Genomic DNA, 19,790 nt, shown 5'->3' with positions numbered 1-19,790 from the left:
GCTTCAACCAAAACCACGCCGGCTCTATCATATTTAGATCGGGTGAATTGCTAGGCCAAAGTAGGCGTTTAACACCTGAAATATTAAAGATTTTTTGTTGGAAATGATGCTAGTGAGAAGGAGCTTTATCCTCTTACACAATTGTATCTAGCCGTAGTTCTAAACATTTAGAGGCAAAAGGTAAAAGCCTTGGGAGGAGGATATTTATATGATATCGAAACTAATCGATTCCGCCTTTCGATTTAGATCGAGAGAGCTTCCTATTCTTCGTATTCCACTTCTACTTCGGTTTTATACCGGGAAGTTGCCTTAATCCTAGTCTTCGTATACCAGATTATAGCTCCTAATTAGCACGAAGAACCGGTTTAAGCTTAGCGTTCTAAGCGTTAATTAAGACATTAGATTTACGCTTCTTAGTAGCAGTTTCCGGCTTCTAATAATAATAAGGACCCTTCTTATCATAAGAAAAGCTACCCTAAAATATAAATTTAGAACAACCCTTCCACCGTTCTCGAATACAACTTCGAAGAAATCGTTTATCTTTAGAACGCTAGATTCGATATCCTCCACGCCGGTAAAGTAATATAATAGAGGTTTCATTAGTCCAAATAACATTCTTCTAATCTTCCAAAGTCCAATCCCGATGTTCAAGACACTAAGCTAGCCTAGCTTTACGCATAGCCTTAGTTAAACTAGGCTTCCGCGTAGGCTTCGTCTTTCGTAATCCAGCTTTCTTTAAGATCCGCCAGATTATAGTAGAAGAGATCTCAATCCCTTCTAGGCTAATCTCTCTAGCTATATCAGCACAGGTCTTTTCTCGCCTATACCGATCAAGACGTACTTTCGTAAGCACCCGATCTTCCATTTCTAACGACTGCTTCTTCGGGCGCCTAGAGCGAGGGGCGTCAGTAAGCATATCATCAGAGATATTCTAGGGACGTAAGCTAGGATCAAAGCCCTTATTAAGAGCTTTTTCATAGGTACGGTCAACCGAACGTTTCGAAAAGCCCACAATCTCTGTAATTATAGCGGAGCTAATACTAGCGGCTTTACAAGCTACTACAACTGAGCGCTTTGCAATATCGTGGCCCATGGCAGGCAGGCAGGCAGGCAGGCAGGCAGGCAGGCAGGCAGGCAGGCCGGCAGGCAGGTAGGTAGGCAGGTAGGTAGGCAGGCCGGCAGGCAGGTAGGCAGGCAGGCAGGCAGGCAGGCAGGCCGGCAGGCAGGCAGGCAGGCAGGCAGGCAGGCAGGCAGGCAGGCAGGCAGGCAGGCAGGCAGGCAGGCCGGCAGGCAGGTAGGTAGGCAGGTAGGTAGGCAGGCCGGCAGGCAGGTAGGCAGGCAGGTAGGCAGGCAGGTAGGCAGGCAGGTAGTATATAACTAGGCAGGTTAAAGAGAAGAGAAGAGAAGAGAAGAGAAGAGAATAGATTAGATTAGGGGGAGGGGTAATAGCAAAGGTACGATACAGGACCAAAACATACTAGCTGTTTCATCTAAAAAAGCAAATATAGAGATGGGACAGAACTTTTGCAATGGACCTCCGTAGTTAGTTATAACTAACTAACTAGTTAACTATTCATGTTTCCTACGTTGCATGTCTTGGAATTCATTGTCTTGAGCTAGTTTGCCTGCAAGCTGTAGGATGTGCTTCTTATATAGTATACAACAGGTTCACATTCTTAGTTAAAACCATAGGAACACTCTCTTATTTCGTTTTATGTGAGAAGACCACTATTACAATTAGAATACCGCTCTGTCACCTCTTCAACAATATCCCCCAACCCCTCAGTATGGCCGCAAATCCACGCCGTAGTAGATCCTTGACCCTGTCTGCATGAGCATGCGGAGCATCCGGGGCACCCCTCAATTGAGAGAAATGACGAAAGGTATGGCAAGAGGTCATTGCTACAGTAGTATAGGAATTGCATGCTACATCCATTAGTGTCAATGCTATCCCGAGTCTCTGTGCACTATATGAATGGCGCAACCCCTGCATTGCAAGGAAATTGGACTTGAATCCAAGTGCTTCTTCCTCCCTCCCTAGCACCCCGCTTCACCCCTGTGTGAACTGTCAAGACAGCCATGAAGTTCTCGTCTTCTTTGGCCCTTGCCTGTCTGGCGGCCCAGGCCGCTGGTGCTGCTATTAGCCATTCGGTGAATGGATTTACTTTCAATGAACACCCGGATCCTGTTAAGCGGGATTTGCTGCAGAAATATGTATGTTGGGGTTGGGTTCTTGGGGTTTGATGCTTTGCGTTGACAAGTATATTGTATAGGTCACTTGGGATGACAAGTCTCTCTTTGTCAATGGCGAGAGGCTCATGCTCTTTAGTGGTGAAATTCACCCATATCGGTAAGTTAAGAGGCATCAATTAGCTCTTTTAAGAAAGGGTCAGATGGGTCATACTGATCAAGATCCTTGCAGTTTGCCTGTTCCATCTTTGTGGATTGATGTGCTCCAAAAAGTCAAGGCTTTAGGATTCAACTGCGTTTCTTTCTATATCGACTGGGCTCTGCTGGAAGGTAAGCCGGGTGAGTATACTGCCGAGGGAATTTTTGCCCTGGAGCCATTCTTCGACGCCGCCAAAGAGGCCGGCATCTATCTTCTGGCCCGCCCTGGACCTTACATCAATGCTGAAGCGTCAGGTGGTGGTTTTCCAGGATGGCTTCAGCGTGTGAATGGAACTCTGCGAACTAGTGACGAGGCCTACCTGAAGGCAACGGATAAGTACGTGACCCAGCCAAAATGCAAAATTGGAAGCACCGTGAGTACTGACATCGTAAACCAGCTACATTGCCCATGTTGCCGCAACCATGGCCAAGGGTCAAATCACCAATGGAGGACCTATCATTCTTTACCAACCCGAGAACGAATATAGTGGCGCGTGTTGTGGATACAACGATTTCCCAGACGGAGGTTATATGCAATACGTGGAGGACCAGGCTCGCAAGGCTGGAATTGTCGTGCCTCTTATTAGCAATGATGCCTCGCCTGGCGGCCACAATGCCCCTGGAACTGGTGAGGGGGCTGTAGATATCTACGGCCATGATGGTTACCCTCTCGGCTTTGACTGCGCAAACCCTGCTACCTGGCCAGAGGGTGATCTGCCTACTAATTTCTATACCACACACATGAAACAGAGTCCCTCAACCCCATACTCTCTGATTGAGGTAAGATAGATGGAGACCTCCTAGGTGGATTATCAATCTAACTGGAGTATAGTTCCAAGGCGGTGCTTTCGATCCTTGGGGAGGTGTCGGGTTCACGAAGTGTGCTGCCCTCCTGAACCATGAATTCGAGAGAGTGTTCTATAAGAACAATCTCAGCTTCCGAGTTGCATTCTTCAACCTGTACATGGTATGTTCGAGCTTACCCATCATGCTTATCAATGCTAATATTTCACTGGTAGATCTTTGGTGGTACCAATTGGGGCAACCTGGGTCACCCCGGTGGATACACATCCTATGATTATGGTTCCCCGATTACTGAATCTCGCAACATCACCCGCGAGAAGTACAGTGAGCTAAAGCTGATTGGCAACTTTGCCAGAGTGTCACCGGCCTACCTTGTGTCAACACCAGGAAGCTTGACCACTTCCAAGTACACCACCTCGTCTGATCTGGCCGTAACCCCCCTGCTCGGAGGCAACAGCACGGCGTCTTCCTTCTTCGTCGTCCGACACTCTGACTACTCGAGTCGAGCGTCCGTCGACTATAAGCTCAAGGTTCCTACTAGCGTCGGTAAAGTGACTATTCCTCAGCTTGGTGGAAGCCTTACTCTAAGCGGCCGTGATTCCAAGATTCATGTCGTTGATTATGATGTGGCTGGCACAAACATCCTCTACTCTTCTGCTGAGGTGTTTACCTGGGCGAAGACTGGTAAATCCAAGGTTCTTGTGTTGTACGGTGGCCCTGGTGAGCACCACGAGCTGGCTGTATCTTCCAAGTCAAAGGCCTCGGTTATTGAAGGGTCATCGTCGAGTATCACCACCAAGCAGGTGGGTAAGGCGGTTGTTATTGGCTGGGATGTATCCACCACTCGTCGTATCGTGCAACTGGGTGATTTGCAGATTGTTCTTTTGGGTAAGTGTCTTCTCAAATACCACCTTGTTTCATCGTAACTAACTAGACTACCAGACCGGAACTCTGCCTACAACTACTGGGTCCCTCAGCTCCCAACCACGGGAACAAGCCCTGGCTATAGCTCCCAAAAAGTCACCGCCTCATCTCTCATCGTCAAGGCCGGCTACCTCGTCCGGACTGCTTATGTGCAAGGCAGTGACCTTCATCTCACTGCTGATTTCAACGCCACAACACCGATTGAGGTGATTGGCGCTCCGCCCAAGGCCAAGAATCTAGTCATCAACGGCAAGAAAGCACAGGTCAAGGTTGACAAGAACGGAATCTGGTCAAGCAGCGTTTCTTACACAGCCCCAAAGATCGAGCTTCCGACTCTGAAGAGTCTGAAGTGGAAGTCTATTGATACTCTACCCGAGATCAAGGACTCGTACGATGACTCCGCATGGGTTTCCGCAGACCAACCCACCCAGAACAGCATCCATAAACTTAAGACCCCAACCTCGCTTTTCTCTTCTGACTACGGCTTCCACACGGGGACCCTCCTCTTCCGTGGCCACTTCGTCGCAACTGGCAACGAGAAGACTTTCTTCGTACAGACTCAAGGTGGCAGTGCATTTGGAAGCGCTGTATGGCTGAACGAAAAGCACATAGGATCATGGGGCGGAATTTCCATCGACGCCGACCACAATGGAACCTACACACTCCCAACCTTGAAGAAGGGCAAGTCGTACGTGTTCACCGTAGTCGTGGATAACATGGGTCTGAACGAAAACTGGATCGTCGGCGAAGACCAGATGAAGAACCCCCGTGGTATCCTCAACTACGAGCTATCCGGCCGAGCTGCGGGTGACATCACCTGGAAATTGACGGGCAACCTAGGCGGCGAGGATTACCTGGATAAAGTGCGTGGCCCGCTCAATGAGGGTGGTCTCTACGCCGAGCGTCAGGGTTTCCACCAGCCCCAGCCGCCGAGCCAGAACTGGAAATCTGCCAGTCCCTTCGATGGCCTGTCGGCGCCTGGAATCAATTTCTACAGTGCAAGCTTTGATCTGAATATTGAGAAGGGCTGGGATGTTCCTCTATATTTTAACTTTGGGAACACCACGTCGCCGGCTGCTTACCGTGTCCAGCTTTATGTCAATGGGTACCAGTACGCCAAATATGTGAACAATATTGGTCCCCAGACCAGTTTCCCTGTTCCCGAGGGTATTCTCAACTACCGGGGCACCAACTATTTGGGGTTGAGTCTGTGGGTGTTTGAATCCGATGGTGCTAAGTTGGATGGTTTGGACTTGATTCATACTACTCCTGTTCTGACGGCGCTGAAGGTTGAGTCGGTGGAACAGCCTAAGTATAATAAGCGGAAGGGGGTTTATTAGGTGTTTAATGGGAAGTAGATAGGTAAATAGTTTAGAGAATACGATACAATGAGAATAAGTCAAAGTATTGTACTCCGTAGTGTCATTTTGAATATAATGTTCCCAATATCATAAAACAAATGTCCGAATTATCAAAAACTAGGGCTTCCCAGGTCATCTCCACTTCTCCGCAGATCCCAGCCACCACTACCACCACCCCCAACCTCCTCTCTTCTGTTTTTGGTGTCACATTTGCTTGGACAATTGCTTGTATCTCTCTTATTTCCTTACGCTTCTCAATCTAATCACTATAATTATATAATCCCAACAAAACCCACTCTGACAGCGTATATGCGACCAAACCCCACAAGTGCACATCAGCTCGCAAGCTGACCTCAAATCATCTATTCGCTCGAATCGAAATACCCAAACCCTCGCACAATAATCTCAAAATATACGCACTCCGACAACCAATAACGAAATAATCAGACACAATGTCATCCCACCCCCTCGAGGTCCTCGACCTAGACCCAACCAAACCCAACCTCAACCAAAGAGACCTAAACCCAAACCTCCTATACACCGACAGCGCCCTCCAAAAACGCTACACAACAATCTCAATCCCCTCAACCTACGGCCGCCTCCATACAAGCCCAGCCGCCGGCACAGTAGTGGGAATCGTACTGGGCAGCGTAGCAGGCTTCGTCCTGCTAATGTACGTACTCTTCCTGGCGGTGAACCCAGGCGGCGTCGCGCGAGGCGGGGTAGCAGCGCCAACGTCCTCCTCGATCTCGACGTCGATGTCAATGGACGAAGAAGAGATCGTGGATGTGCGCAGTCGCCGCGGCTCATCTGCTGGACGGAGACGACGCGACGTCATCGAGGTCGCGGAGGAACGGGAGAGTTTCCGGGATAGTTATCGGCGTCGGCCGTCGTCGAGACATGATCGTGTTGTTGTTGAGGAGTCGCTGGCTACTTCGACTACTGGGGATGAGGATGTTATTGAGGTTGAGGAGGAGGAGTCGAGTGTTCCTTCTGATGTTTCGCCACGTCCGCCGAGGAGGTCTAGACGGGGTGGGGTTAGGCATGTTGATCCTATGGCTTATGGTGGGGGAAGTGATTATAGTAGTCGGCGGTGATTTGGGGGTTGATGTTTGTTTCTTTGGAGGTTGGGATGCGATACCCTTTTTATGTGTTATGTGTTATGTACGTATTATGATTTATTCTTTATTGATTGATGATGCTAGTTTACATCTTGTAATGATGGATAAGAATGCTTTTATAAGATAATGCATATGCAAGGATCATAACAACCAAAAAAAATGATAAAAAAATAGCCGCAGAGAGAATGCTAGACAAACGCTAGACTTGATGTATGAGTTGACGCACTGGGCATGGACGGGAAACATCCTCCTCGAATCTATGCCTTCTCCTCGATCGAGGCCTTCTTGAGCTCATCCTCAACGTCGGCCACGGAATCCTGCTCCTGAGCCTGCTGAGCCTCGGCTGATGGAGCACCGTTCTCTTGGGCGGGCTTCTTGGCAGCATCGGTGGCACGGCCGTTTGTCTGAGGGACGCTGGCGGCCTTGGTCTCCTCCTCTTCGATGCGGGTAATCTCTTCCTGGGCCTTCTTAATGTTCTGTGGAAGTAATTAGCAACTGATCACAACCGACAACCTTGGAAAGAATAAAACTTACTTCTTCCGTCTTGCTCGCCTGGTTTTTCTTCCATTCCGTGATCTTGGCAGCGAGCTTCTCCACAGAGGCGGGGACATCCGACTGATTCATAGGGGGGTCGATCTTGACCTTGGCGAAGTCCTCAATGATGCCAACGTTCATGTTGAACTTGGTGCTCTCAACACTGGCGGCGGCACCACCCTTCTTGCCGCCCTTCTTACCCTTCTTGCCACCGGAACCAACGAAGTAGTCCTCCTCGTCCTTCTTGCTCACAACCTTCATTCCCTTGATCTCAGCGGCTTCAACAGTGCGGCCAACTCCGGCACGGAAGTTGCTGCCCTCGTCCTTCTTCTCGTCCAGACCGAGGGAAGAGAAGTCATAAGAGGGGTCAAAGTGACGGATCAGACCCTGTGCGGTCAGAATCTCGTCGGCGTAGGCAAGCTGCGAGGCCTCCTCGAGCTTCTTATCAGCGATCTTCTTGCGCTTCTCGCGTGCGAATGCCTCGTGCTCAGCCTTCTGGCGCTCGCGGCGCACACGCCAGGCCTCGTCCTCGTACTCCTTGTAGGCGCGACGGGCCTTGAAGTAGGTGTCCTTAATGGTGCGGATAGCAGTATACTTTTCCTGCTGCTCGTTGCGCAGCTTGGTGCGCTCATCACGCAAAGCGTTCAGGTTCTTGAAGACACCATCCTGCTCGGCCTTGATGGCATCGAGCTCCTTCTGGATCTCGGCGTACTTGTCGCTCAGGGCCTTGGCCTCCGGGTTGTCGAGGGTCTTGCGCAATTCGGAGATCTGTGTCTTGATGTCGTTGATGCCCTTCTGAGCCTCATCCAGGCCAGCGAAGCTCTTGCGCTGCTTGCGCAGGTTGGAGACCTCGGTGAGAGCCTTGCGCTCATCCACCAGGCGGAGGGTACCGGTGTCGACCTGCTTCTCGAGACGAGTGATCTCCTTGTCGATCTCCTCGACGCTCTTGAATGACAGACGTCCGCGGGAGTTGTTCTGTTCGGTAATGCGGGCCTTGAGGTTGGCGTCCAAGGCGTTGAGCTTCTCCTGGATGGAGGACCGGCTGGACTTGAAGCCGGACTGCTTCTGGCGAATGGACGAGAGTTCGGCGCGCAGCTCCTGCTGCCTCTTAACGGTGGGCGAATCCTGGTTGTTAGGCTTGGCGTTGTCCAACTTGGACTTGATTTGGTTCTGTTGCGCATATCAGTCATTGGCCCGAGGAGATGGTATGCAAGTAAATAATGAACACGAGGACAATCAACAGAGTGGGTCGGGGATCATCCCCGCGACCCAAGTCAGATGAGAGCTCAGTGAAACAATTCCAAAAAAGATGCATCCATACCAATTTCTCCTGAGCAGCAGTGTGCTCCTTCTCGGCCTCAGCGAGACTGGTCTTGTAGGCGGCCTCATCGGGCTTGGTGGGCTTAACCCGCTCCGCATCAGTGGCAGCCATTGCGACGAATTGAATGTAAAAGAGAGACAGATAGAAGGAAGAGACGAATTGCCTTCTTGGGATCCTGAAAGGATTAATTAAATAGACCAACGAGACCAAAGCGAAACTGAAAAGGGGAAACTTGGGGAATAATTAAAATGGTTCGGTCGGTTTCTCCGCTTAAGCGTCGCTGGCAGAAAGTTCCCGCCGATTTTTCGACTTCACCTTTATCTCTCCACCGGAGCTCTTACTATCCGTTTTTTTTCTTTTAAAAAGCCTCTTGACGAGATAAAATCTTATTTACTTTTCTATCCTAATCATTGAATACGCACTCCATTATGGATGGAGATTCGGTACACTCCATGGAGGCCGAGCGCGAGATGACTCGGCTCTGGCGCACCTTTAGAACAGTCTATGAACTGCTCGCTGACCGGGTAGGCACTTCAGATCGAGTCCCTGATTTCTCAGTGTCTCTCTCATAATTCCCATTTACCTAAGGCTAACCATCGGCGACACACCAGGGCTACGAAGTGTCTGACAACGAGCTGGTACTCCCGCTAGAAGACTTCCGCGCAAAATATGCTGACCCTCTGGGCTACCCTGAGTATGTTAAATCCTCGCGCCCACCATTCTATTGTCTCCGGATAGTGAAAACTTAAAACTAAGCAACGCGGACACACATCATTGAAAACACATCACTAACAAACTGTTCCGCAACAACAGTCGCACCAAGATGAAAATCCAAGCCCGCCCCACCGATACCATGAAATTGAAGTACACAGCTCTTCCCAGCAAAGCTAATCCAAACCCCCAGCCAGACTGCGGTACAATCTACGTCGACTTCTGCCCCGACTCCTCGGCTGTCGGAACAAAGCAAGTGCGCGCCTTCAACCACCTTGTCGATGAGAACAACTTCCACACCGGTATCTTCATCACGCAGACCCCGATCTCGCCCTCTGCCGTGCGCCTGCTTTCCGGCGTCCCTGGCCGCATCTGTGAGCACTTCCAGGAACAGGATCTGCTCGTCAACATCACCCGCCACGAACTGGTCCCCAAGCACGTCCTGCTCAGCCCGGAGGAGAAGGGCAAGCTCCTCGAGCGCTATCGTCTGAAGGAGTCCCAGCTGCCCCGTATACAGATCTCCGACCCTGTCGCCCGCTACCTTGGTTTGCGCCGTGGCCAGGTCGTTAAGATTATCCGCAAGTCTGAGACTGCAGGTCGCTATGCCAGTTACCGCTGGGTCATTTAAGCTGCAAAACAAGGTTTCTGGAAATGGAGCAGGAAGATTGATATGCGACTCTTGAAAATGGACGCAAGATCTTTCTCTTCATTTTTTCTTCTTTCATTTGGGGGTTTTGCAAATCCAAAGAATCAACACCGGGTTCCTGTGAACCTCGACCTCGCAAATTCGAATCGCATCAAGTCCACTTCACTGTCTCCGATATGACCGCTGTCCATACTATGCATATCTGCAGGAAATACCCAATTGGCAGTCGAGGAAGAGCAGCTGATGCCAGACAGAAGTGGACACTTGGGAGTTATTTTTTTTACTCGTCGACTCACGTTCAACAAACACAAAAAAAAGTTTTTGGTCTCCCCCTTGTATTATGGGCAGCATGGCGTATTGGCGCGAAGTTTCTCCGTTAGGGGATTGCGATGGGGGGTTTGCCTGTGAGTTTACATATTGACCGTGTCTTTGTATGTTTAAATGAATCCAATTTATGAATGGCTGTCATTTCGAGTTTGGGCGAGGAAGTTGTAGATCATCACTTGATTTCTGTTATTTATGTTTTAATAGCTCCATAGCATCATACATGGCATGGCGTAGGATCTAAATAGTATATAAAATGTAGAGGCCGAAGTCTGCAGACAGGAAGAGCTTAGTTTACAATATAAGAAATTTCCGCTGAAACTACAGGGATCAGGTATCAGACTAGTTCGAAGGCGAAAGGGAAGAAAAGAACAAGGAAAACATTTGAAGAGAACTCTGCCCAGAAGAGTAAACATGAGGCCGCGTAAATAAAATCTTGGAACTCGGAAAACCCTGGAAAAAGGTTGACTAAGCCCCGAACTGCGCCACTGCAACTCTTTCTCGATTCCGGGGCTTCCTGATTCTTTATTTATCTGCACCCCTCACTCCTTACTGTTGCGCTGGTTTCGAGTTTTTTCGAGTTCCCAATCCAACAGACAAAAAGCCCCCATATCCACACTTGCAGCGTAATCTCCCCAAATCAGCACTAAGTCTGACATCACCCGAGAACTCCACCTTCAATTCCCACACCATGTCTTACAACAAGCCCGTAAGTACCAACAATCAATCGCAAACCCCAAATATCAAAAGACTAATCTCTTTTAGACAAGCCCACCGCCCTCCTACCCGGCCCAGGCCCACGACGCAGGCCCCTACTACCAACAACAAGGCCAAAGCCCCGGCGCCGCAAACGACTACTATGGCGGCGGCCAACCCCAACAGCAGGGCTTCTACCCACCCCAGCCAGGCTATGGCCAACCCCAGCAAAGCCAGCAGGGATATTACCCCCAGGGCCAGCAGCCGATGTATTACCCGCCGCAGCAGCAGGGCTACCCCCCTCAACAGCAACAGCAGGGTTACTATGCCAATGACCGCGGGCGCTCTGGCGGCGGTGGTGCAGGTGGTATCTGTGCAGGTATTATGGCTGCGATGGCTTGTTGCTGCTGTTTGGATATCTTGTTCTAGACCTGCTTTTGGTCTTGATTTTCGACACGCGACTACGCTACTACGCAAACTTGGATTGGGTTTTTGGTTGGTGTTGGCTTTTTGAGTCGCTATGCCGTGTCCGCACTACACTCTTGAGAATATCGAGAGATAGAGGCTGGCGTTTCTGCGTTTCCTGGGATTGGATTTTTGACTCGAGGATTTAGTGCTTTTGTGAATCCTCAGTTGGGAACTGGTCTCGGGGGTTTGATTGATTTTTTCCCCTGCTCCCTTCGTATATATCCTTGACTTTTATTACTTATCGCTGGCGCAAAACAGGACACGGCGTTCTTGGGTCCTGGGGCTTAGCTCAATTGTACTACATCTTTATCTTTTACACTACCTTGTTGTTTACTCGTCTTCGAGTCGTTTCATGATGTTCTACCTAATTCATCCTTTTCAATTGCTATACGTAACAGTGCGGTCCGAAGGTAATTGTAGGGAGAACTTTTATGGAATTTTGTGAGATGAAAGAAATGGGTCATCATGTTCACCGAGTCTACATAGACCAGACGGGTATAATCATAGCAATAAAAGTGTTAACACCGGAACACAATAAAGTACAGTCAAAAGGACTCCAGCCTTAGAACAACCCTCCATGACGAAGTCTGCTTTCTCTAGTGGGGGATGGGTCTGGTGTGTCTGAGGGAACTGAAGGGAAGATGAGGAGCAAACTTGATATGCCATTGAGGTTGGAAGAAAACCCACGTGCAGCTATCATGTAGACGTACATAATGCAGGGCGGAGTATATGACCACCTAGAATATAACTTTTTCAAATGCTTCTTGCAGTCCTCTACTCCCTAGCCACGCCTCCAGCGCTTGCATATCACCCCGATTGGCCCGCTGACCACCTCGCTCTCCCAGCGAATCCGTAATTTCCTCCATTCCCGAAAACACTCTCTCAACACCCTCTATTTCCCGGAACCTCTCGCTGACTTTTTTCTGATGACTAGGGATATCACCCCAGGAATGTGTCTTGATGAAACTCATATAGGAATCGATATCAGACGATGCACCCTCAAGACACAATACGCCCGGTTTTCCCGCTAGCACAAAGCCCGTCAGAGCATATCCCGGTGCAAGGTTGACCATATCATCCCTCTTTTTACGGGTTGACAGAGACGGGAAATAGAACCAGACTCGAACAGTTGGCCCTCTGTCTGTGTCTTCTGGAGTCACGGTCTGAGACTGCTTGCTTTCGAGAAAGCGGCTGGCTTCTGCTTGGATGTACTCGAATGCCTCTAGAGCATCATCACCTTGCGGTATTGAGGCAGTAATTCCAGCGACTTCGGCTCTAGACATCCACTCTGGTTGTCGGAGCGAATATCCCAATGGCGGTGATTGGTCAAGTGTCTCTGGATTATCACATTGCAGCGGCACGGAAATGTTGACTTGTATTGTTTTATCTCCGTCTGCAATTGGTAGACAGACAGTGAGAGAGATATTTGAAGAGATTTTAGGAGGTGAGGAGGTCGGATTCTCGCACCAGTCGCGGAGTCTCTCGATACACTGCGTTGTGGATTCGGGGATTTCCAGCTCGCCCGGAGACGGGAACATTGCCATTAGGAGGTCAATTGTGGACAATTGGGACTCCATGATGTCCACCGGTAAAATAGATGGTTCTTCAAAAGCCATATTGCTCACTGCAGACACAGGAGTCACTAATATCGAAGAACTTTAATCAAATCGAGTGTAGAGTGCGTTTTGAGCTGATAAAATCGGGAATGTGTGGAATAAGAAATTGGGGCTCTAGCCTGTAGAAGCACCGTGATATATATTTGGACGGTTGATTTCTGGAACACGTCTTTTCTTTTTTTTTCTTCAAGTCATCGAGTTGAAGTCTTAAAATTACCTATCTTGGATACACTCAGGGCCGATCTCGGGACCTCGCCCAGGCAAGCAAATCTTATGTAATCACATATCAGATCCACTTTATAGGGATCACCATCACATAACTCTCTCATTGGTTTACATTGCCTGGCAGGAACTCGTTATGTAGTTGGTAGTAATACTGAACCCAGATGATGCCTTATAATACCTTGGAAAATACGTACGAAATTCTGACGCTATTCAAATCTCTTGTGATACCTTTACATAGAAACGTGATCTAGTTATATGGTTTATGTTTTTTGCCGCCTTTATATATATATGAAAAAGACATATAAAAAGATATATAAAGAGACAACTAGAAAGACAACTAGAAAGATAACAAGAGTGAAGTATATAACTAACTAGGTGTAAAAATAAAAGAGAAGTTGAAATTAATGTACCTTACTTCAAGAAGGCGGTGATAAAATAGGCTGTAAGAGTTACATACTGAAGTCGATCATCGATTTAACAAACCAGAAAGACTTTCAAACAACCAAAACTGCCAAAAAGTATTTCGGTAGGCATGATGGATCCATGGATGTTCCAAGGTTCTTGCCAGGTAATTAGTTAGGTTTCGGACTAGATCAGATTTGGGAGCGGCTCTTGTCTTTAATGTTCTTATATATCGTCGTGCGTGAATGACCACATACCTAAGTATATTGTAGGTCTTTTCATTCTTCACTTCCCGCCTTGAATTATTTCAAACTGTCAACATGATAACCAAGAAGGGGGTTCACAATATGTTTCGAGGGACAAGATTGTCGCCTGATGTACGCTACGCACAAATTCCATGGTATGAAAAAGAAAAGATACGAATACTCCATTATGGTGGCCGATTCTTCAATGTCGCCGTCTTCGTGGACATTATAATAGCCGAATATCTTCTCCGAGAAATCGTTCAACAAGAACAATCTTTAAAGTGCAAAGTTCGAGCTTTAAGAAAGATAGCAGCGGACGAAGACGAAGAGAAAGATAAAGAAGCACAATGCAATGAGGAGCTTATGGGTGTACTCCGCCAATATGGCCAGGCCGAGTATAGACTTTACCTTGCCGAAACAATGCTTCCCATCGGGCCTATCAAAAAGTCCTATAATATCCTACGAGAAAATACAACTTGGTACCTCCGAAAAGAACTGGTCGAGGACTGCGTGAAGAGAGGCGGTTGCTGTAGTCGAAGCTGTGGATGCTGTCAGATCCGCCACGAAGTGACAGAAAGAAACAAGGGCATTGGACACTGTACGCCAACATGTGGATGCTGTTCAAGTGAACGAGGCTTCGAGTATACTACGGAAGAGAGAGAAGGCTTTGTGGATGATTTCAAAACGAAACTGTACGACGATAACCCGGCTTGTGTCATCCAGACGGCGGAGGCTTTCTTTTTGCTGCCAATCGTGGAGAAACCCCAAGTGCGACCACAGGAGACAACGCAATGCCAGGGTGGTAAAACGCAGTGGTGGAAGCGAATTTCCAGGAAGGGTTGAATAGCAGAGTGACCTTGCTTATTGCTTGATTTTACTTTGATAATCCGATCTGGTTGGCCCGAAAAGATATTAGGAATATTATGTACAAGAACACTCGATATGTTTTTGTCTTTTAGATGTGCTCTTTTTGTAGGTGAATGCAGGCTTCTCTGTAGCCTTTGAACTGTGTTGCAACGAGCTCTATCAAGAGATGCATCTAAAGAAATGAAATATATAGATCGGCATTTGAGTCATAGAGTGCCGATAAAATCCCCCACCTGGGGCTCCCCACCAACCTTGGAACCTCAACATCTCACATTCTTCACCACAATGGCTTCAAAATCTCCCTTTAATTTGGCCACATGCGCCCGTCCTAATATCCTGGCATTGCAACCTTACCGATGCGCTAGAGAGTATGTGCTGCCCTTTCTCGAATCACCGGTATCGGCGAGCTAATGAGTCAGTGACTACAAAGATGATGGGACGAACGTCCTCCTCGACGCCAACGAGAATGCCTTTGGTCCTGGTCTTTCCCTGAACAGCGAGGGAGCATTGCAATCCTCCCCGACCGGCAATGCCACGGGAGCCTCCAAGCCGGAGATTGACTTCCTCGGTCTGAACCGCTACCCCGATCCGTGAGTGAAATCCTACCGTCGCGTCTCATTCAGACCAATTCCAATTTGAACTAACCATGGGTGTCCCCCAGTCACCAGATTGAGCTGAAGCAGCTCTTCTGCAACCTCCGCAATACCCACCACCACACCCCGAAGACCCTCCTCCCCGAGCACATGTTCTGCGGCGTTGGTTCGGACGAAGCCATTGACGCGCTCCTACGGTGCTTCTGCGTCCCCGGCAAGGACAAGATCCTCACATGTCCCCCGACCTACGGAATGTACAGCGTCAGCGCGCAGGTAAACGACCTCGAGATCGTGAAGGTACCACTCGACGCTACGAACGGGTTCCACCTCCAAGCCGATAAAGTCAATGAGGCCCTGTCTGCCGACCCATCAATCAAGCTGGCCTACATCTGCTCGCCTGGCAACCCGACCGCGAATCTGATCCGTAAAGAGGACATTCGCAAGGTCCTCGAGCACCCAACATGGAACGGCATCGTGGTGGTTGACGAGGCATATATCGACTTTGCGCCTGAAGGCTCTAGTCTGGCAGAATGGGTGACCGAGTGGCCCAACCTAGTTGTCATGCAGACACTCAGCAAGGCATTCGGTCTGGCCGGTATCCGTCTCGGTGTGGCCTACGCCAGCGTGGAAGTCGCACGTCTACTCAACAGCCTCAAGGCCCCTTATAACATCTCCAGCCCAACAAGCGCACTTGCCTCCGCAGCACTCATAGAACCTAATTTGGCAGTGATGCACAGCTTCCGTTCGCAGATCATCGTGCAACGCGACCGTTTGCTCACGGAGCTACCGACGATCCCCGGTGTGGGGCAATTCCTTGGCGGTAGCGATGCCAACTTTTTGCTTGTGCAAATTCTGGACGCCAAGGACCGACCGAGTAATGTGACTGCGCTTGCGGCTTACGAGGCTATGGCGGAGAAGCGTGGTGTGGTTGTCCGCTTCCGTGGAAAAGAACTTGGGTGTGAGGGCTGTCTCCGTATCACTGTCGGTACGGAGGCGGAAGTTACTAAGTTCCTTAAGGAGTTACAGATTGTGTTGAGTGGACTTCGTGCTGGGACTGGAATTGAGTCGCTTCGTGTTGAGAGACGGGAAGACTCGGCGGCAGCTGTGGTTGGATGAGGGTTTGCGCGATTAATCATTTGGGGAGATCATAAGGTTTGGCGAGATAACATTGTCCGTCGGAGGTAACGGAGTAGATACTCATTGGGCTAAAATACAATATTAAGAAGAGAAGTAAAAACTGTTTCGTTTATCTTATTTCCTTTGAATATATATCAATAACTATACCCTTTAATATACACCGTTCATCTATGGATCTGTGCCCAAGTGGATGCTTTATATCTTAAAAGAAGTAAAAGTCCACGTGTACATCGTAAACCCTGAGGTACTTTATCAAAAGGCCCGTTCCCCTTCCTAACAGGGTACATAATATACGGTTTACGGTATATTATACACATACATGCGTGTAGTCTCCCTTATTGGAGGAATATTACTCCATATATACAATGTCATGCTAAAGCTATCACCGTTATTTCTTTGTTATTTCTTTGTTCTAATTGTATGATATTCACATTCACCACAGATCTGAAAAGGTGAGACGCTTAAAAAAAAAAAAAAAATAGTATCCTGATTAGCCAGTCGAATGTCACTGGCTATTGTTTTATATGGGAGGCTTGGCTTATCTAGTCATCCTTGATCCTTCCAAGGTTTTCCCCTCTCCTCTCGTCTTCCAAGGATATTTGAACCAATTTGAAACCTTTTATTAATTTCCCCCTATCTCTCCCGATCCATTCCAATATGATATTAGACTATCTTTTCTCATCTGTCCAGATCGTCTTCCTTTTTTGGTCTCCGCAATCCGCCCCATAACCCTACCTAAAAACCATCCCCACACTTTCCCACGTGTGAGCAATGTAAAAAAGCACTGGGAATCGCTCTCTGCGCGTCTGCTATTTTTACTGGCATAATGGCATCCATGGCCTCCGTGGCCATGTCGCTGGTCCCGCGTGGCATTTATCAAGAGACACCGCCAGCTTTCCAGAACAGAACCCAGATCAATCCGACGCTCATGATGAGCTGGTGGGCTACTATATTCTCATTGGTGATAATCGTCGTCCGCGTATGTGGTCGTTATATTCGTGTTGAGCGCTTTTTCACCGAGGACAAAGTCATGATGATCGCCATCATTCCCTTGATGATCCGCATGGTCCTTGTGCATTTCGTTCTCGTGTTGGGAACCAACAATACCACCACCACCACAGCCTTGACAGAGACGGAGATATTGAACAGAGAACTAGGCAGTAAGCTAGTTCTTGCTGCGCGTATCTTCTACGCCATCTTGTAAGACACCCCCATTGGATTTGCTAGTTCAAAAGTGACTCACAAACAACTATAGCATCTGGACCGCCAAAGTGACCGTATGTGAATTCCTAAAGCGAGTCACAGGGCTCACCTGGCGCCGATCAACAACCTTATTCCTCCGCTTTATCTCCTTCTTCCTCGTCTCAACCCTAGTGGCCGTGGTCGTTGCAACCCTAGCTGAATGCCAGCCCTTCTACCACTACTGGCAGGTCACTCCAGACCCAGGCCCAACCTGCCGCAGCGGCTACGTCAACTTAATAACAATGGGCACCTGCGACGTGATAACCGACCTTCTCCTCGTCGCCATTCCAGTGCCCATAATCCTCATGGTGCAAATGCCTCTCAAACGCCGACTCGCCCTCTCATCCCTCTTCTGCCTATCTCTGATATTGGTCGCCATCACCTCCTACCGCGTCCCCTCCGTAATTGAACACGGAGGCTCCCAACCATATCGCTCCCTCCTCGCCTCCTTCGAAATCCTTGCCGCAACAGCAGTCTCAAATGTCCTAGTAATAGGCTCCTTCGTCCGAGACCGCGGCGTCAAGAAACTAAAGTACAAACGTGCCCAAGGCTCAGCCTCCGTCACAGAAAGCATGGATAAATCCTTCTTCCGCAGAAACACAGTCATGCAACACCAATGGGGCTCAGACTCAGAACTAGCAGACGGTCTGGGAATCCGTCTAGACCCAGATACATACAAACTCCCCAGTACCTCAGATGGAACCCGCGTTCCAATTCCAAAACCACTACCAACATTCCCATCAGCTCAAATGCCATTAGCAGTCGCAAAAACAGGAGCCCTTGATCCAACATGGTCGTTCACTACACCCCGTCGCTCAGACGACGACCGCTCCGCGACAGATAGTCTCGGCCCGAAAGCCACGCCGCGCGAGTATCTGCGCACAAACGAGTCCCCGCCCGAAATCTCGCCGACGTCGGACATGTCGCGGCGTGTCTCGTTCTCGGATGTCGGCGGTTTGCTTACAAGAGCATTGCCGGAGTCTGGGTCCGATCATGTGCGTGCCCAGACTACCTTGTCCTTTCCTGTGGAGGCTATGCAGCGCCGCCGAGGTGCCGGGAGTAGGGCCTTTTTGGAGGATTTGGGAATCTTTGGGCTGTCGAGAGCTGCGCATGGGCTTCGGTCGCCGCTTCCTGGTCCTGCGGATCTGCCGTTCCCGGCGTCGGCTTTTGGTAGGCCGCGTTTGATTTCGATGTCGGGGTCTTCGGCTTTGACGGTCGATGCTGATGTTGAACTTCATGATGTTGGTGGGTTGTTATCGCGACATGAGCATTGACACTTAACGTTTCTGAGGTTGATGCGATGCGATGTTTATATGACATGATTTGATGGCTCTATTTCCTTTTTCTTTTCCCTCTCTTGGACATTTTGGGTCGAGGCTTGTTGTCTCCTGTACATGGAATATTTGGCTGGAGTCTCTTTTGGTTTGAGACTATGTACACATCTTGCATTCCCCTATGCCTTCTTCTTTCTTTACAAATTCGTGTCCTCTGTTTTTATTTTATTTTACATTATTCCCCCTTATGCGATTGTTAGTGTTGGCGTTGGAAATGTTGCCTCTCGAGATCTTTTGCACACTTCCAATGGCTTGGGCATCTCGGGCATGACTGGCACTCTTTCTATTTGGAGCCTCGCTAATAATGTACACCTACATAACTATCTACATATATCTACTGTCTATATGCATACAGAACAGGATATTTTGCAAGTTAATTCATATCATATCAATCACAGATGCTGTACAGCCCTAACCAGAGTTCAAACGGCTTTTTCTCCTAGGTTCCTTCTTTCAGGAATGTTAACATGATAAGTTTGGATTATATTAATCTTGGAAAAGACTGTCCGTTTATCTTGGCATTACAATCATGTATTTCCCTTGAAGCCATATATCCCTACTACGGCCGACTAAGTATGCCACCTGCACATAACTCTGTCATTGGTTATTACCTACAACAGTCTATCCTATAAACTAGCGGCTTGGTTCCTGATCTGCACTAGCCTCATATCACAACAGCCTCGCCAGCTCCTTCCCGAATCGGATTTAGTAACCCCCCAGAATTCCTGCCATTGTTTCTGAAGTATGTACTGATATATTTGTCACTTATCTGGATCATGCTCTTGTTCCTAGAGGCTACCGAATGGTCTGGGATCAGTACTTAAAGCTCGA

The 19,790-nt window shown here is 48.7% G+C and overlaps 9 protein-coding genes across 9 annotated transcripts; 6 read left to right on the top strand and 3 right to left on the bottom strand.

Annotated features, from left to right (window-relative positions):
- Positions 1 to 931: 931 nt before the first annotated feature.
- Positions 932 to 1,593, bottom strand: N7516_005248 (uncharacterized protein; the record flags this gene model as incomplete). The annotated part of the gene is made up of 2 exons (XM_057217968.1): positions 932 to 1,377; positions 1,587 to 1,593. 2 exons carry the CDS (start codon positions 1,591 to 1,593, stop codon positions 932 to 934), a joined length of 453 nt encoding a protein of 150 aa, XP_057079851.1.
- Positions 1,594 to 2,079: 486 nt separating this feature from the next.
- On the top strand, positions 2,080 to 5,456 carry N7516_005247 (glycoside hydrolase family 35 protein; the record flags this gene model as incomplete). Its single annotated transcript, XM_057217967.1, has 7 exons — positions 2,080 to 2,214; positions 2,274 to 2,350; positions 2,423 to 2,725; positions 2,787 to 3,168; positions 3,221 to 3,355; positions 3,408 to 4,080; positions 4,135 to 5,456. 7 exons carry the CDS (start codon positions 2,080 to 2,082, stop codon positions 5,454 to 5,456), a joined length of 3,027 nt encoding a protein of 1,008 aa, XP_057079850.1.
- A 473-nt stretch (positions 5,457 to 5,929) lies between these two features.
- N7516_005246 (uncharacterized protein) lies at positions 5,930 to 6,574 on the top strand (the record flags this gene model as incomplete). The annotated part of the gene is made up of 1 exon (XM_057217966.1): positions 5,930 to 6,574. One exon carries the CDS (start codon positions 5,930 to 5,932, stop codon positions 6,572 to 6,574), a length of 645 nt encoding a protein of 214 aa, XP_057079849.1.
- A 281-nt stretch (positions 6,575 to 6,855) lies between these two features.
- bfr1 (putative nuclear segregation protein (Bfr1)) lies at positions 6,856 to 8,633 on the bottom strand (the record flags this gene model as incomplete). Its single annotated transcript, XM_057217965.1, has 3 exons — positions 6,856 to 7,074; positions 7,133 to 8,302; positions 8,454 to 8,633. Coding segments are annotated over 3 exons (1,569 nt in total), but the record flags the coding sequence as incomplete, so codon positions are not given.
- A 248-nt stretch (positions 8,634 to 8,881) lies between these two features.
- N7516_005244 (DNA-directed RNA polymerase core subunit RPB5) lies at positions 8,882 to 9,792 on the top strand (the record flags this gene model as incomplete). Its single annotated transcript, XM_057217964.1, has 3 exons — positions 8,882 to 8,977; positions 9,065 to 9,147; positions 9,267 to 9,792. 3 exons carry the CDS (start codon positions 8,882 to 8,884, stop codon positions 9,790 to 9,792), a joined length of 705 nt encoding a protein of 234 aa, XP_057079847.1.
- Positions 9,793 to 10,825: 1,033 nt separating this feature from the next.
- On the top strand, positions 10,826 to 11,259 carry N7516_005243 (uncharacterized protein; the record flags this gene model as incomplete). The annotated part of the gene is made up of 2 exons (XM_057217963.1): positions 10,826 to 10,843; positions 10,900 to 11,259. 2 exons carry the CDS (start codon positions 10,826 to 10,828, stop codon positions 11,257 to 11,259), a joined length of 378 nt encoding a protein of 125 aa, XP_057079846.1.
- A 776-nt stretch (positions 11,260 to 12,035) lies between these two features.
- N7516_005242 (DUF1115 domain protein) lies at positions 12,036 to 12,875 on the bottom strand (the record flags this gene model as incomplete). The annotated part of the gene is made up of 1 exon (XM_057217962.1): positions 12,036 to 12,875. One exon carries the CDS (start codon positions 12,873 to 12,875, stop codon positions 12,036 to 12,038), a length of 840 nt encoding a protein of 279 aa, XP_057079845.1.
- Positions 12,876 to 14,938: 2,063 nt separating this feature from the next.
- Positions 14,939 to 16,362, top strand: N7516_005241 (histidinol-phosphate transaminase; the record flags this gene model as incomplete). Its single annotated transcript, XM_057217961.1, has 3 exons — positions 14,939 to 15,021; positions 15,073 to 15,243; positions 15,315 to 16,362. 3 exons carry the CDS (start codon positions 14,939 to 14,941, stop codon positions 16,360 to 16,362), a joined length of 1,302 nt encoding a protein of 433 aa, XP_057079844.1.
- An 847-nt stretch (positions 16,363 to 17,209) lies between these two features.
- Positions 17,210 to 18,899, top strand: N7516_005240 (putative integral membrane protein Pth11-like; the record flags this gene model as incomplete). The annotated part of the gene is made up of 2 exons (XM_057217960.1): positions 17,210 to 17,583; positions 17,639 to 18,899. 2 exons carry the CDS (start codon positions 17,210 to 17,212, stop codon positions 18,897 to 18,899), a joined length of 1,635 nt encoding a protein of 544 aa, XP_057079843.1.
- Between the last annotated feature and the right edge of the window lie 891 nt (positions 18,900 to 19,790).

The sequence above is a fragment of the Penicillium verrucosum genome, assembly GCF_028828655.1.
Source record: "Penicillium verrucosum strain IBT 35672 chromosome Unknown utg000001l_segment0_segment0, whole genome shotgun sequence".
Taxonomy (NCBI): domain Eukaryota; kingdom Fungi; phylum Ascomycota; class Eurotiomycetes; order Eurotiales; family Aspergillaceae; genus Penicillium; species Penicillium verrucosum.
Note: the sequence above shows the minus strand (reverse complement) of the source record. Positions and strands in the feature narration are given on the sequence as shown.